Consider the following 17,082-nt stretch of genomic DNA (forward strand, 5'->3'; position numbering starts at 1 on the left):
ACCACAGTAGCCAGACGGCCTGGCCGAGGTCTCGCCCCGCTAGACCCGCTGCTGCTTCTCTCAGAGAATCGGAGACGAACTATCGGCAACAGAGCAGAAGCGTTTCGACACCATTTCAAAGAAATCTGCATCTTCCTTTAAACTTGTCATTTCCCTTCCTTGGGCAATTACGCACAGAGCTGTCTTGACCTCTGTGAACAGGACCCCCGGGCCCTCGTCCCTTCTTCTGACCCACCTGCACTGCAGGCTCAGTCTCTCCTTCTTAAACACACACCGGTATCCCTACCGGACCCAAAGGGGATCCGGTTTGGAGAAGCAAGGCCGAGACACACTTGTAGACAGGACTGTTTATTTGCAGCACGGCCATGAGGACAAATGACAGAGATGAAGAAAAATGCAACACACGGGAGCCTGGTCCTCCATCCTCGTTGATCAAAACTGTTCTGACAGCAACTCACACAACCTCTGAGAGACGGTCTCTTTACTCGTGCGCAGCGTGAGTCGGTACATCTGAAACAGAACGCGGCAGGTCAGCGGCCGCACGCAGGCTCGTGCGCCCTCAGCCGACGGCCCCTCGAGCTCCCCCTGCTCGGTGCTTCCCTGGAGGCACCCAGCGTTTTGCAAACACGCTCTCAAGCAGCTAAAACACAGAAAGTTTGACAGTAACCAGTGGCAGCCGCGTGTGGAGCTGCTGGAACACTTGCGTGCCCTGGGCAGGGCACAGAGCTGGGGGGCCGCTCTGGAGCGCGAGCCGGGCACAGAGCCCAGGAGCCTGCACTTCCATCCCTGGCGCTTCCCAAGTGAAAGGAAGACAGACAGCCACACGAAGGTGCACTGCGACTCCACTCAACAACACGACCCCAAACTGGCCGGGCCCAGCTGCCCATCCACAGGCCTAGGTAAGCCAACGGTGCGCACACAGCCGCAAGGGTGAGGGCCGGAGCAGGGCCAGACCGGCCTGACGGCAGCCCCGTGGCAGCAGTCTCTCCAGGAGGTCGAGACAGATGGTGGGAGAGTGAACCCCAGGGCACTTTCTGGAGTGACAGAAATGTTCTATGTATCAGCGGGACAGCGGAGGTTACACAGGGGGACACATCTCTCAGAACTCCTCAGACGACCCCACTTAGGACCCATACCACACCACAACCAGAACACAGCTCGGGCGTAGCTAGCTCTTTCCTCGAGAAGTCTGACCTGGGCTTGCAGGTTTGGCTCCAGACGCAGGAGGCATCCGATCTGGGTGGTTCTGGTGTGTATGATGCCGGCCCCCACAAAATTCGCAGGGTTAGGGTCAACATCTTCGAGGAGCGCGGAACCAAACCCAATGATCTGTGCCACAGAGAGACAGGCGTGTAGGGCAGTGCGACTGGGGACCAGTCTCCCTCCAGAGCCCGGGGCGGCGTGCCGACCCCGGGAATACCCATCAACACGCCTTACCTTGGCTTTGGTGACTTCTGTGTCCATTGGATGCTTTGCTTTGAAAATGTTCTGCACTTCCTGTTGGGGACTGTGAGGTACAATCAAGGGTCAGCACACTGAGCCAGGTCAGAGTGGGAGGACCCGGCCCTGCCCCCTGCCCCCTCACTCACCTGCTCAGCTGCTTCCAACGCTGAAAGAAATCCTGAGAAGCCATTTCTGTGGGCTGGAAAAATTTGTTGAGTGTGATAGGCAGCTTGACAGACACATTCTGAAAGGTTCCCCCATACCTACGAGCGACACAGAGACATAGTGAGCAGAGCACATGGGCAGCCGAAAATTCTGGATCTCAACTACAGAACTAAATTCCTAGTTTGCAAATCAGAGGGGCACAGGGAATGCCCGCTGCTGTGGGAAGTGGGGAGGGGGGAATGGTGTGTTCTGAAAGGGTGGCACAGAGCCACAGAGAGACCGGGTCCATCTCAGCATGCAGCGTCATTTACAGAAGAGGACCAACGAGCCGGGCGCTGCACCAGCCTCTCTGTGCGCGTCTGGGAGTGTGGCTCGGACCAGGCACCGCTGGGCCCCGCAGGCCAGGTCAGCGACGGGTCTCGGGCAGGACCGCCCCGCCCCCGGCCTCTACACCCCCTCAGTTTTCCCCACAGCCCATTTCCTACAACTACGAGTCGGTTTAACTTGTACGGGATTTTTCCTTCTTCCATGAAAAGAAACTAAAAAAGGCGTTTGCCTACAGAACGAAAAAAAAAATTTGCCTATTTCCCTAAATTCTACAAAGTACATGGTCTTCAGTTCTCTGTGTTTTTAATGTTTAAAAACACACTCTTCCGAAACTTGAACCTTACCAACACCCTACCGGAGCCAGCTGTTCACACACATTCTATCCTACTCACTGAAAAAGGACAGCCAGGAACCGAGGACCAATACAAAACATATTTTTTAAAAAATAATCAAAGCATGGGGCACCTGGGTGGCTCAGTGGGTTAAGCGTCCGACTCTTGATTTCACTCAGGTCATGATCTCAGGGTCCTGGGTTGGAGCCTCTGTGTCAGGCTCTGTGCTGAGCGGGGAGTCTGCTTGAGACACTCTCTCTCTCTCTGCCCCTCCCCCCCTCCCCCCTCTCAAAAATAAGTCTTAAAAAAGATAATGACCAAAACGGCATGTATGCTTGGAGGACACTGGACAACAACGCACCCCCAGATGGGAGGGCCTGGGGTGCCATCCCCACAACGGACCTGCAGAGCAGTGGCCACGCGGGGGCACAAAGGACCCAGCCGTCCCAGCCCCACAGCACGGGCCCCGTTCCCATCTCTCAGCTGGAAAGCACGGGACCTGAGCGACACAGCGCTGGCTCGCGGTGGCTCCCGGGAGCCTGTGCACACCTTCGCTCCCTCACTTCCCAGACGCTGTACCCCTAACACTGCAGTGTGCACAGCGGGTGCCACCACTCACCTGGGTCCCACTCGGCCCTCACAACAGCCTCCAAAGAAGGATGCGGAGGCTCAACAAGGACAGAGGCCCCCCAGGGACACCACTGTGAGTGGGCACGACCCCCCAGCCCCAAGCTCCAGGCAAGAGCAGGCTGGCACTCGGCCCGCTGGCCCGTGAGCTCGTCACCTGAACTGGATGTTGAGGACCGGCGCCTCCGTGAAGTCGGACACACACTCTATGTTCACGACCTGCTGCACCTGTGCACCGCCGTCCACCGTCGGGTCCACGGGCTTGGTCTGCAAGCTCAGATGTGCTGTGTCAAGGAGGCCATGTCAACACTGGGGAATCGTGTCCAAGCTGAGCAAGCCCCGGAACATTCTAGAAGGGGGTCTATAAGAGTCAGAGCTCATGCTCCTGATCTTGGAAGAAACCTCTAATACGTTAACCCTACATACATGTTATCTTTAATGATTGACTAGAAACGCTTGCCTTTAACAACGTATGTTCAACATTTACCTTAAAATAAAAACGGGCCTGGCCCGTGGCAAGCAGGTTGCTGCTTTGCCTCCTTAGGGGACGCAGCACCCTTGTCAGGGGCGCTGGGGCGTTCCCAAGCCCCATTTTGTTTGGTTGGCCCATCCTTGGGAGAAAGAGAGATCTGGGTACCAACGCTGGTATCAGCTGGTCACGTTCTAACCATATTCCTGGCACTTATTAGGGACAAGGCTCCAGTGTGGACACAGCCGCTGGAGAAAAGCAGAGCGCGGCCCAAGTGTGCAGCCCTGGTTCCAGGTGGCCCAAGGCCACACTCGCTCTACTGTCACCAGCTGCTCACTCAGGGAGACTCCCAGAGGAAACCAGAGCTCAGGGGGCTTAAACATCACATGGCAGGAGAACAAAACAAAGGGAAACAAAAGTGAGTCCGAGAGCCCAACGGCTCAGCAGCGGACGCTTGCACACCGGTCTCCCACATGCCACAGCAGCTCCCTCGAGACGTGAGACAGCAGCTCGAGGGTGCCGCAGCACCCGGGGCATTGGGCTCTTTTGATAAAGAACAACTTCCTCAAAACCCTCCTCTAAACCCCAAGCGCCCACCTGCCGGGGGCACAGAAAACGAGAGACAAGGATATTCGTCTGAAGGTCATCCGAACAGATCAGTGTTGGAGTGAAATTTAAGAACTGTGTGGAGGTCTTATTTCCATAAAATATAAACATCCGACCTAAAAGGGAAAACACAATTTGTTTCATAAACATCCTGAATGTTAAGAGTGAAAAACCCAAGAATCCCTGTTACCCGCTGAACTCCAGGGAAGGGCTAGGCAAGAAGCTGGTGGCGGGCAGACGCGGGGTCACGGCTCCCCCTGCTGGGGGAATTCAGCTCTCCATCTAACGCACAACCTTTCCTGGGACAACGCCCTGCCTGGGACCTGGGACCTGGGACCTGGGACCTGGGACGGCCTGGCCACACCTGCCTCCCCCACAGCGATGCCCTGGCCAGTACCACAGCAGCTCATGTGCTGGACGCTGGAGGAAAAGATGCCCCAATGTAGTCAGTTACTTAACATCGCAACAGAAATCTTTATCTTTCTGAACATTTCTATTCTCTCTGAACTCAAACTGGAAAGTGAATTTCAAGTGCCCTGCTGAGGACAAACTGCGGCACCAGCCCACCCACCCTGAACGTGGAGGGCCACCACAGCCCCGAGCAGGAGGGACGCCCCACCAGCCGCTCAGAACAGAGCTCCCAGGAGGAGGCTTCTGCCAACCCTCACAACATCCCTACAACACCCTGGAGGGCAGAGGACCTACTTCTCTCCCGCTGTCCACACGTGTACTTGGTCCTACACAGAACACTCGGTCCTCACAAGGCGCAGAGAGGGCACCCGAGAGGAAGGCGGGCGGCCCGCCGTCCACCAGAGCCCCCAGCAACACCCCAATGGTCAGTGCACAGTTTTCTTTGGGGGGAGACTCTAAAGCACTTTCAGAAGTCGTGCCAAAATACACATAACAGGGACGCCTGGGTGGCTCAGTTGGTGAAGCATCTGCCTTTGGCTCAGGTCCCAGGGTCCTGGGATCGAGTCCCGCATCAGGCTTCCTGCTCAGCGGGGAGCCTGCTTTTCCCTCTCCCTCTGCCTCTCCCCTGCTTGTGTGCTTTCTCTTTCTGTGTCAAATAAATAAATAAAATCTTTAAAAAAATAAAAAAAAATACACAGAACATAAAATGTACCATCTTCACCATCTCTAAGCCCACAGCTCAGGGGCACCAAGTACATTCATGTTGTGCAGCTGCCCCTATCGTCTGCCTCCAGAAGTTTCCATCTTCCCAAACAGAGATTCTGTCCCCAAGACACTGACCCTCATCCCTCCCCCACCCCGGCACCCACCGTCCACTCTCCGTCCCCCTGAGACACCGGCTCCTGTCCCTCCCCCAGCCCCGGTGCCCGCCGTCCACTCTCCATCCCTGTGAATCTGGAGACCCCAGGGACCTCGTGTGGGTGAATCCAGCAGGATTTGTCCCTTTGTGTCTGGCCTGTTTCACTCAGCATCACGTCCCCCAGGTCCATCCACGCTGTGGCCGGTGTCAGCGTGTCCCTCCGTGTTCGGGCTGAGTGACAGTCCGGTGTGTGGATGGACCACGTTTATCCGCTTGTCCATCGGTGGACACTTGGGCTGTTTCCATGCGTCGGCTGCTGTGAACGTGCGTGTGCAAGCGTCCACTCGAGTCCCTGTCCACGTACTCTGGGTAAACACTTAGAAGAGGAACTGCTGGATCACACGGTCACTGCGTTTTCAGTTTTTGGAGGAACCGCCACACCGTGTCCCACGGCTGCCGCACCGGCTTCCATTGCCGCGGACGGTGCAGGAGGGACCCCCTGCGCGTCCTCCCACACGGGGGGGTTTCTGCTTTCTCTCGACAGCGGCTGTGCTGATGGCCGGAAGTGGTTCCTCCCGGTAGCTCTGATGTGCGCATCCCTGACCAGCAGGGACCTGGGGCAGCTCCGTGCTTGTTGGCCAGTTGTAGGTCTTCTCTGGAGAGACGTGGGCGCCAGTCCTCTGCCCATCTTTGAATCAGGTTGTTTTTTTATCGTTGAGATTTAGGACTTCTCTGTATATTCTGGAAACTAAGCCCTTATCAGATGCGTGACTTGCAAATATTTTCTGCCCATAGTTTCTTTTTTTTTTTTTTTTTTTTNTTTTTTTTTTTTTTTTTTTTTTTTAAGCAAACCAGTTTTATCGCTCCTTTCCATTTGGCTCCCAAGACGGACCACAAAATGTGGGAGAATGGTGGGTGGTAGTGACAACAGAAGGGTGCTGGGGTTAATGAGAGATTCTGCCCATAGTTTCTAAGCGAAGGTTTTCGTTAAGTAATTAAAGCACATACCCAAATTCTGCCGGAATTCAGACTTCAGTCCGATTTGAAGCAGCTGGTTTTCAAACAGCACACCATTATTTTTACAGACGAACCTAGGGGGAAGGGACAGCGTGTGAGTCCCTCAGAGCCACCCAATGAAAATATAAAGATTTGCTTTGAAAAAGAGTCTAACACACAAAAAGGCCAGAAAAACGTCTATGGGACTCGAAAGTAAAGTTAAGGTAGAAAAATATTCTAGAAACACCAGTAAAAGGTGCCCACTAGAGACCCAGATGGGATCACACAGGACAGGGCAGGACGGTGCTCTGTCCCCCACGAAAGCGCTGATCCACGACTCAAACACGCACACCCCAGGGCCCAGCACACATTCTCAGGCCGGACCGGACGCAGGGCGCTGGCCGCAGCTTTGGGGGTGACCACTAGCATGGCACCCAGGCTGCTGCAGGCGATGCCCACCCCTCAATGCAGGGTTAGTGTCTGCACCCCACGGGGGCCCAGGGTTTGGCTCACTACATGACATCTACACTACACAGAATGGGGAGAAAATAAAATAACGTGTGTTTGAGTTTTGCTTGTACTTATCTCAGAGGAGCTTAATGTGTCCTGGCCGCCTCTACCACAAATCACAATTACGCAGTGAACTGGGACCAAAAGAGGGGGCGACGGTTAGGGGAGGTGCGATACAGTCAAAGAAGCAGTAAAAGCCAGCCCTGCTCGCTGGCCACCTACTCGGGGGGTCCCCAAACCACACACGAAGGACGAGGCGCAGTCCAGATTGGGCAGTGCGGCAGGTGGGCAGAAAGGCCACTGCCCCATGGAGCCCTTTGTGACATCCGAGGGCAGCGAGAGACAGACGCTCCCTGGCAGCAGCCCCCACGCCCCAAAATCCCCGAGTCCGGCTGTGCTGCTGGCCTGGAGAAGCTCGGAGCCGGCGCTCCCTGCCTCGTCCTGTTTGGTACAACGGTGCCTGCAGGCACTCCACAGAGGTTCAGGTGCTGCTGACGTGCGTGCGCGACCACCGGCCCTGAGCAGCACTGCAGCCACCCTCACGGGGAGGAAGCAGCAGCACAGACGGCCGGAGGCATGGTGCGCCCAGGGATGGCTGGGCCTGGTCCGCCACAGGACCCGCTGCACAGAGTTGTGCTCCCCTCAGTCCCCACAGCTGCCCTCCTGCCTCGTCCAGCACCCCCATCTCAGCACAACAGGCTCTCTCCCCAGTTCGCGCCGCTCACGCTGCACGCAAAGCCTCAGCAGGTAAAACACAGCCCATTCGGGATGCGCAACCTTCGTCCACAACAACCTGAGCCGTGTGCGACCCGCTGCCCCACAACTGATCCCCAGGGACCAGGCAGCAGGGCTCCTCGCCCACACGGCCACAGGCCCAGTGCAGACCTGGGGAGGGGCCAGCCCCGTGCCCCACCCCCAGATGCAAGCGCTGAGGTGGACGTGGCCTGGCTGGTCGTACTAAACCACTGTAAGCTGACATTGATCAAGGAAGTGGCAAGGGCACTGACCCATGACCCGCCAGGTGACAGATGTAGCTTAACAGTCAATACCTAGTTGGCTGGTGGGCTTCGAGGGGCCGCCTCAGCCACAACCTGACCCTGTGAGGTTAGGGGCTCCTGACGCCCACCGTGAGCCGTGCTGTCCTGAAGGGCCCTGCATCCCGACCCACGCCCTCTGCAGCAGCAACGAGGCCCAAATGGCCAGGCTCCCCCACGCCAGCTGGGATGCTGTGAAGCAGAAAAGCTGCCGTCAACGGCACCATGCCTCCTGCCCCGACCCCTGTGAGGAGAGCCGTGCGGACCTGCACACACACAAGGGCCAAGAACGCCAGGTGACGCCCCTGCTCCAGACCGCTGCCCAGAACAGGACACCCAGCATACAGCCCAGCTCTCTCCCCATGCCTCACAAGCTGGGGTGTGCAGCGCTTTCCAATCTCCAACTCAGCACTTGTAGAAACCACAGACCGTCGCTCACACCCGTCCAAACCCGCCTCTCCTCACCAGCTTCAACAAGCAACAGGAAGCAAGAATTCACATGCAGTGAGAACACCAAGAGACAGGGAAGCTGCAAAACCACACTAATCTTCCTCCTGTGGTCACAACACCGAGGACAAGGGGCCCCTCTGTGAGGACGCCTGTCTCTGTCCGGCCGGCCTGCCCCCATACCCAGGCCAAGCCCTCCCACACCTCCGGGCCAGATTTAAGGCCAGCAGAGACACAAGGGACAGAAAGCAGACAGGAAAAAGATACGGAACTGTGCAGCAGAGAAAGCAGGAAAGAAAACATGCTGGGAAGGGCAGTGTGACGTCCGCGTCCTGAAGACGGGAAGAGGGGCCACCTGGAGGGCTCACGGGAAGCAGTGCCCCATGCGCAGCAGGGGTGGGACGTCTTGATGAGGTGACATAGGAAGCAGTGAAGATGGGGCTGGTGGAGGGGAGGGTGGCACGCGCCTCGGGACAGACTGGGATAAAGCAGAAGCGGGCAACTGAGGAGTGTGTCTTAACAAAAAGGGCAGCCTGGGCACCTGCCAGGCACACACACACAGGGGCCGACGTCAGGGCTAGGAGTGGCACGGCCGGATGACAGGGTGCAGAGCGTGAAGGGGCACAGCTGTGGACGGAATGAAAAGCCAGCCCTGCAGCTTTTTTCACCTGATTTTCTTCTTCAGAAACTTAGCTACGTTTCTCTGGCGAGAACTGCCAGTCCATGACAGTGTGAGGTTTGTTCCAGAGCAAACCCACCGAGCACGGCTGGCGCCCTGAGCTCCACCAGCGAGGGCCCTGGGCAGTAAGGACCGAGGGCCCCTCCGATCAGCTGGCGCTGACTGTGGGCCCGGGCAGGGGTCAGAGGCCGAGAGAATCCCTGTCTTGAGGACACAAGAGACCGACTACCTGGCAAAGTTGTCTTCGGAGCCGGGAGCCAGTGGCGCAACTGCAGAGGGTGAGTCTGAGAACACATCCACGAGCAGCCCGCCAGAGGAGGGTGGGGGGCCTGCGGGGGCAGGGGGTGCAGCCCCCAGACCCAGGAGGTCTGCCGATGGAGAAGGCGTGGACTGGAAAACAAGGAAGGAGAGGGTCATCGGGGAACCCTCAGGCACACCAAGGCCAAGCAAGTACAAGCGCCCAAGCCCCCCACCCACGGCTCCCACCAGGCTGCTCCGGGCAAGCGGCCAGCACGTGAGGGGTGACTGCGCCCCAGGGTCAAGCCCACAGCTGGAGGGTCAGTAACAGCTGGAGGGTCAGTAACAATCTCACACGACTAGAAAAAGAGTCCACCTTTTTTCATGAAGATTATCTGAACAGGAAAAAAAGTTCTGAAAACACTTTTGCCACAAAGGAGGTCAAAAAGAACTAAGGGCTCACACGCCACTGTCAGCCTTGTGCAGTGGGAGTGAGTGTGAGAGACAAAGTCCACAAGCAACTCAGGGCACACTCTTGGTTTAACCCTGTGTAAGTCTTACTGAGTCACAGAGGAAAACACAAATAAAAAACCTATGCAACAGACACTTTTTGTTAAATGACTGCTTTTTGATCCTAGGTAAAAACAAAGAACAAAGCCACTGGGGGGCCATTCCCCCCACAAGCACTCACCCAGCCGACGTGCACACTCTGGCCCTGCACCCCGGGAGGTGAGGGGCTCTGGCTCCCCCTAGTGCGGTGCCCGCCACCAGAGCCAGGGATGAGCCGCTTGGCCTTGAGGACTCTCCCTGAACGACTTCTCAGTGTCCCACTGAGCGCTCATGAAGGCACGAGTCAGTCTGGAATCACGTGAGACTACATCCTGATGCCCCTTTGCTCTGCACTTGTATTTTGCTGGGTTTTAACATACACTCATCTTTTCAGGAACACAACCACACTGTGAGCTGAAGGAGGCCAAGTCCTTCCTTTAACCGGCATGTGGGCATCCCCCCGGGCACCGGCCAGTCACATCGCGGGTGAGGCCTCTGACTGCCACCTGTATCCAGTGTGGCCGTACTGTACCAGTGACACACGAAAGTCAGTGTGTTCATGTTAGTACAGTAAGTGCTCATTCCTCTTTCAAATTTAGTTAGAACGTTACACTGAATTTCTAAAGAATTTTATGTGTCAGTAGGTGATATCATGAAGGCATTCCACTCCAAGACAAGGCGGCATCACAAAACATGTGTTCTGCAACGAAGGTGTGGGTCTGACAGGGCTGAGAACCCTGCTCTGCATGACGGCCCCTCTTCCTCAAGGCTGGGGGTGGGGGTGTGCAGCACACAGAGACCAACCCTGAAGGAGCTCCCGGCAGAGCAGATGGGCTGGGCTCCTCAGTAAGGGGAAGGCCTGGGAGAGGAGTGGCATCAGTCACGTGGGCCCCCAGAGGAGGGATGGGAACCACGGAGGAGCTGTCAAGAGAAGGAATACCAGGAATTTCTGCAGCATCAGCAGATGCTGTGGCCTCTCAAGGTGGCCCCTGGCCCTCGCTGCCCCTGTGACAGTGCTCCTGGGAGCACAGCTCCTCACAACACTGTGTGACTAACTGTCATCATGGGCGGCTGACCACCTGAGGAGCACTGCAATATGCAAGGAAGGTGTCTGGGGTAGCTGACAGACCTACAGCCTAAATGGGGATGATTTCCCCCTGCCACCTATTGCAAGATCTTTACCACTGGTTCCTGAACAATGGTTCAAAAGTTTGTTCGAGATTTCTTTATTTATTTGAAAAACAAAGAGGAAGAGGGAGAGAAAGTCCCAAGCAGACTCCACGCCAAGGGCAGAGCCCAACATGGAGCTCAATCCCAGGACCCTGAGACCATGACCCCAGCCAAAACAAAGAGTCAGACGCTTAACCAATGAGCCACCGAGACGGCCCAATTCAAATGCCTTTGTTTGTTTAAGATTTTACTTATTTATTTGAGAGAGAGAGAGAGAACAAGGGGGGGGGGAGAAGCAGACTCCCCAATGAGCAGGGCGCCCAACAGAGGGCCCAGTCCCAGGACCCCGATATCACGACCTGAGCCGAAGTCAGACACTTAACCGACTGAGCCACCCAGGCACCCCCAAATGTTCCTTAAAGAACATCTTTTGTCCAGGGACGCCTGGGTGGCTCAGTCGGTTAAGTGCCTGACTCTTCATTTTGGCTCAGGTCATGATCTCAGGGTTGTGAGACTGAGCCCCACGTCAGCCCCTCCCCACCCCCCACCAAGTACACGAAGGCACACATGCTCTCTAAAAAAAAAATTACAAAAATTTTTTAAAAAAGAAAAAGAAATCTTTTGTCCAATTAAGTCAAATATGCACCCCAAAAATTACAGCACATGAAAGCAAGGCTGTTCTGCTGGGAGTACCCACCTGGACAACCGCTCCCTCCCCAGATCCCCAGGGCAGGCCTGCCCCAAGACAGCCATGTTGAGACCCACTGCCTCTCTGCTGCCTCCTCCTCCTTTCAGGACTCACAGAGACTGTCCCCGAGGAGTCTGCTTCTCAGCACAAGTTACCTCTCCTCGCCTCAACGGCAACAACAGGAATCAGAACAGCAAGGAGAATCCCGCCTGCCTACAGCGTGCATGTCGGCTCCAAGCTCCGCTGCTAGCCTGCACGCCCCGGGAGGACCGGGCAGGCTCCAAACACCCACAGAGATGGCCCTGGCACGAGACGCTCGCCGTGCAGACAAGCAAGCAGGAGGCACAGGAGCCAAGGCTCCAGGCCCACGGAAGGTGGACCCAAGCAGAGCAGCCTGTTACAAAGAAAACATTCTTCCAGCATCGTCTGTGACCCTGAGTAAGACATTCCAACCGATGCCATACCACAGTAAAACACACCGCTGTCTTCCACGTAAAAGCCTGACATCTCAATGCCATTCTGAGGCAGAGCCTCCCCTCCGAGGTGGGAACAAAAACTACGCGAGACTTTCAGCCCGGAGGGACCCCTCTCCCTTTTCTGCCCTGCTTCTCCTGCCCCCTCTGGAGGGGTCTCTGATCAGACCCCTGGCCATGTGAGCGCTGAGAACAGATCACCACTCACGTGATCATGATACCATCCACAGCACTGCCAGCTCCCGGCTCAGAAGGGCCGTCTGCTCACAACCACAAACACCTCGCCAAGGACACACTCACCAGGCAGTCAAGCAGAACGCTCACAGCCCCAAGTTAAAACATTTGCCAAGTTAACCTGGAACAGAGCCTGCCTCCTCCCTACCCCAAGACTGTGCCTTATCAACAACTTATTAAATCTTATCACACCTGCCTTCTCAAAGTGGGGCTCACTGCTCACATCCAGCGTCAGAGAGGGGCCAACGGATTCCCAAGTGCCACAGCCTAGACATAGCTGGGCAAGCCAGGTGTGGCCCAAGGCCTGATATGCATATGCCTCTCAAGAAAAATCAAGAACCAAATAAGGAGAGATCAGTGACAACCGTCAAAATAGACATGACAGCCCCTTTCCAGTGCTCACACGGGCGTGCTCAGCTGGCAGCTGGAGCTGCTGGAGAGGACGGCGCGGGCTGCTTCCCAATGCACAGACCGGCCATCGCAGTTTCTCCTGGGAGACAGCCCCACCCTGCACCGTGCGTGTCCGTCTCCAGACGACACCACTGGCAAGGAACCACTGCCCCCAGCACCACGGGAAGAACCCAACGTGGCGTAGCACGAACACCAGCTCACACGCAAGCCTGCAGGCGCACCACCTCCAGAAATCAGGCCATGTCACAAATCCAGTTTATCAACAAAACCCTGGCACCAGGATGACCCTCAGGACCTCCCCGCGAACAAGTGTCCATGCGCCCGGGGGGGTGGAGCCGGTCACCGCCTTCAAGGCTCAGGTCCATTCTGTGCCCAAGGGACAGGTGCAGAGGCACGGAGTTTGAAATGCCAGCCCTGTTAAATTACTCAGGGACAAAGGGATGACGGCCACCTGGAGAAAAAGCGTGTATTTATCATTCACTCTAAAACCAATTCATGAAATTTAGCTGCCAGAAACCATGGAGCAGGCATCACAAGGAAACATGCCAGAAGGTCCAGACTAAGCATCAGGGCTCAGGTGACTCCTGTCACAGTGGGGACCCCAAGTCAGGGGTCCGGGGAGGCCTGAATATAGGGGTCATGGAAGGCCTGGCACCCTCGGCTCGAAGGCCAGACACACGGTCAATAGGGACACACAAGCAGACCCCGCAAGGAGCACCAGGCCTCAGACATAAGTATGCTCCTGACAAGCACAGACCCCGGTCTGTCTGCACAGGGCCACACATCCTGTCTGACAGTGTTCCTCACAAAGACCCCGATATCGCTGATATCGCCAGTAGGGATTATTCACATCACTGGACCAAGATCCCGGAGAGGAAACAAAGCTCTCCGGGATTCCTTCCATAATGGACGAGCAGAAAGCCCACAGTTCTGGGGAGCCCACAGTCCCAGCGCCCAGGTGGCACCTACGTGGCTGGGCTGGTGTGCGTGCTCTCATGAAACTCCTACTCCAGTCAGGAAGAGACAAGAAATAAATACAACTCCTAGAACAACGACTACCCCTGACAAATGTCAAGGACATGTTTTCATTTATACGTGTGTGTTCTCACCATGTCACACAGAGAAGGGAAATTGATTCTAATCCAAGTCACTACTGAGAACCTCTAAGAACAGCATGAGGTGGGTCGGTCTGCTCTAGACCAACAGGGAGTAGCTGGACAGGACTCCTACACAAGGCAGTCCCACGAAAGCAGTGAGTGACCGCGTCGTCCGAACCACAGTCAGGACAGAGGGGAACTAGAAGCGGACCCTGGACCCAAGACAGCAATCTGGAGGACGTTCTGGAAGACAGGGCCCAGGCATCTGGGTGAAAACAGCTTCTGGAGGTCACAGGCAAAGGAGAGGTAAAGACCTAGGCTTGGTCCCACCGCTACGTTCTTGGCACACACCGCCATCCTTCACACAGAATTCTCCCAAACAGGCACACGCCCTGCTGGCCCCGAATCTCGGGAACCAGGCAGCCCAGGCGCTTGTGCAGGGCACTGCCATCAGGAAGGGACCCACCGCGGCACTGGCCGGGGCAGGCTCAGGGCCCCCGTTGACATCGGCGCTCCTCTCCCGCTTGGCCTCCTCCAGGTCCGTCACCGTGCTCGGGCCCTTCTTCTTCTTGAGCTTGGCCAGGATGGAAGACTCGCGCTCTGGAAACGGTGGCATCTCCTCCAGGACAGTTGCCTGGAGAAAGCCCCGGGTCACCACAGCTCAAAGCCCTGTGGCCTCCAACCCCAAGCCATGTGACAGCGCAGCAGTGGGACGGAGCGGCCAGGGCCTACCAGGATGTCGGTGCTGGCAACCGTGCTGAGCCTCAGGTACTCCACAGCCCGCTGCTGCAGCTCCACGTCCGCGTTCTTCAGCTGGCTGTCGCTGCGCAGCACATCCTGAATGGTGGTCTTCACCTCCGGAAAGAGGTTCACAAACTTGATGTAGGTGGACAAGAGCAGCGCCCTGGTGGGGACGCTGCACAGGTGGAACTTGGAGTGCAGCAGGTTGAACTGGATCAGGGGGCTGCAGGGCACAGACAGGGCACAGACAGGGCGGGGGCGCGTCACCCCTCATTCCCAACGCCCCATGCGCGCCGCCGGGCACCCGTGCCTCTCACCGGCAGGACGAGTGAGAAGCGGCTCTGGGAAACGGACCCAAACTAAGCCAGAACCACTCCTGTAAAGCAGAAGAGGGTGCCCTCAGGCACGTACCTCCAATTCCTGACTGAACGCAAACCTCCCCTCCAATCAACTAGGGCCCCTGTTCTTGTACAGCCTGAAGGAAAATGAAAGTAGTAATCCGGAGCAGAGTGCCCTTGCTCTGGCCGTCCCAACACGCAGGTGAGGACACTTGCCCGCCTCTACTCCGCCGTCAGCTGAGAACCAGGAGGCCCAGCACCCGCATCACAGCACAGCGCTCACCCGACTCCCAGGGGCTCTCTCACCTGGATCTCGGGTCCCCGGCTATCAAGTTTCCAAACTCCCCCAGGATGTAGCCACCCACTTTGACCAGGTTCTCATGGCACGCCGGGGCCTGAAGAGCCTGTAAGACAGTGAGCACGATGAGCCCGACACACAGGCACCCCTGCACAAGTCAAGGAGGTGAGACGCATCTGTCGTCACGGCAAAGCCTCGGAGTCGTGGGGATGAGCCAACACTACAGGGAACTCAGGTGGCTTTCCGTGTGTTAGTGTGACGAGCTTCCAGCACAGCTCCCAGGACACCGTCCTGGCTTTCATACGCACCCCTCCCTTCCCGCCACTTCTCCAGGTACGTCAGGGAAGCCCCAGGGGCAGAGATGTGGCCAATCCCAGCCCTGGAACGAGAGCTGTGCTCCACTTGGGCCCCGGGTGGGGGCAGGTGCACATCAGCATCCTCCTGGGGGCACACGCCCCTGACCCACAGAGCCCGAGACCCACACTCTGGAGACCCCGCATGTACCGGAGATGAGGCTCCAGCGAGGAGGTGTCCACAGCGTGAGCTGGGACCTCTCAGAACAGCAGGTAGGAGACGCAAGGGAGGCCAGCAATACCCACCAGAACCCCACGCTTTATCCAGAGGGGGGCATCGGGACCATACCTCGAACACCGTCTTGGCAGCATAGCCCTGCACATCGTCCCGGTTGATGACGATCTGAATGACACGGTACCACACCTCTTCGCTCACATAGTCACCGGCAATCCGGATCAGGTTCAGGATGGTGTCCACGTACCACGTGTAGTCCACGGCATACTTCTCCGCCAAGATGGCGACCTTCAGCACCTGCAGAGGGCAGATGCTCAGGGCAGGCGCTCCAGGCCTCGCAGCAACAGCAGCACCGCATGCTGCCCCACACCAACTCCAGGACTTCGGAAGACATGTGCCAAAGCCTGGGTGTGCCAAGAAGCTCCCACCAAATTCTCAGTGGAGCCCAGGAGGTTGAAGACCTGCAGACCTAACCGGGGAAAGCCAGACTGCCCTCCAAGAAGAGACTCGGCGGGACACGGTCGAGGAAAACACACTGCAGGGCCAGGTCACGGCTACAGGGGGGCACAGCCAACCTCGCCCTGCACTGCCATCTGACCACAGCCCAGGCAGCCCTGGCATGGGTCCTTCTCCCAGCGACCCCGTCCTCAGAGCGGCAGGCCCCTGGGTCTCCTCCTGCTCTGGCCGGCCTTTCTTAACACTCTCCCCTTTCGTCTTCATGGGAGACCCCACCCACTCACGTACCCCCACGCATTCCAGAGGGCTCTGTGGACCGCACGCACTGCCCCAGGACAACAGCACCGGACTGTCCGAAAGCAGACCTTCGCCCCCTCCCCCAGTCACCTTCTTGGGACACTGAGCCCCCTGAACAGCATCAGCTGTCAACACTAGACCCTGTTCTTCATGCAGCTGCCCATCTTCACAGCCCACCTTCCCACTCCTTCACCCTCCTGACTGTGCCTCCAGAGCTCCTGCTGGAGCCTGGACCACCATCCAACTGCTCTGCCCACCCTCCGGGATCCACACCGACTCTCCCCGAAGCTGAGCACTCGGGGCCTCCCCCACCGCCACGACATGGGCCAGCATCTTCACTGCCCCTGCCACACGTGCCCTGCTCCCTCCATGCTCACCCGTCCCCCTGCAGCCCATGACAATGCCTCCCAAGCCGCACCCCGCCGGGGTCCAGAGCCCTGCCTCCATCAATCATCAGCCACACTACAAGCAGGTCTGCCATCCTGCCTAGGACCTGCCTTCCCTGTGGACAGAAAGGCCCTCTCCCTGTGAGCAGGGCACCCAGGGCATCCAGGTGTGGATGCCCAGCAGCTAGCCCGACCCCAGGGCACATCCTTGGACATGCCACGCTGCACAGATGGATGGACAGAGCACTGACCTGGAGACTGGGGTCGCTCTTAC

At 57.2% G+C, this 17,082-nt stretch overlaps 1 protein-coding gene across 7 annotated transcripts in view; it reads right to left on the bottom strand.

Moving 5' to 3' along the window:
- Nucleotides 1-332: 332 nt before the first annotated feature.
- Nucleotides 333-17,082, bottom strand: part of AP2A2 (adaptor related protein complex 2 subunit alpha 2) — an 81,811-nt gene continuing 65,061 nt past the window's right edge. For 5 of the 7 annotated variants that reach the window (XM_034645946.1, XM_034645945.1, XM_034645947.1 and 2 more), the window contains 12 exons: nucleotides 15,784-15,966; nucleotides 15,150-15,247; nucleotides 14,497-14,728; nucleotides 14,231-14,398; nucleotides 9,135-9,295; nucleotides 6,248-6,330; nucleotides 3,996-4,085; nucleotides 3,052-3,175; nucleotides 1,590-1,706; nucleotides 1,438-1,507; nucleotides 1,195-1,329; nucleotides 333-510 (listed from right to left, as the gene is read on the bottom strand). In XM_034645946.1, the coding sequence (XP_034501837.1) occupies nucleotides 433-510; nucleotides 1,195-1,329; nucleotides 1,438-1,507; nucleotides 1,590-1,706; nucleotides 3,052-3,175; nucleotides 3,996-4,085; nucleotides 6,248-6,330; nucleotides 9,135-9,295; nucleotides 14,231-14,398; nucleotides 14,497-14,728; nucleotides 15,150-15,247; nucleotides 15,784-15,966 (1,539 nt within the window). In that variant the 3' untranslated portion in view covers nucleotides 333-432. Of the gene's footprint in view, nucleotides 511-1,194; nucleotides 1,330-1,437; nucleotides 1,508-1,589; nucleotides 1,707-3,051; nucleotides 3,256-3,960; nucleotides 4,086-6,247; nucleotides 6,331-9,134; nucleotides 9,296-14,230; nucleotides 14,399-14,496; nucleotides 14,729-15,149; nucleotides 15,248-15,783; nucleotides 15,967-17,082 lie in introns of those variants that run through there. The other 2 variants (XM_034645948.1, XM_034645949.1) reach the window with 2 other exon arrangements.

Source organism: Ailuropoda melanoleuca, chromosome 16 (genome assembly GCF_002007445.2).
Source record: "Ailuropoda melanoleuca isolate Jingjing chromosome 16, ASM200744v2, whole genome shotgun sequence".
NCBI classification, from domain to species: Eukaryota; Metazoa; Chordata; class Mammalia; order Carnivora; family Ursidae; genus Ailuropoda; species Ailuropoda melanoleuca.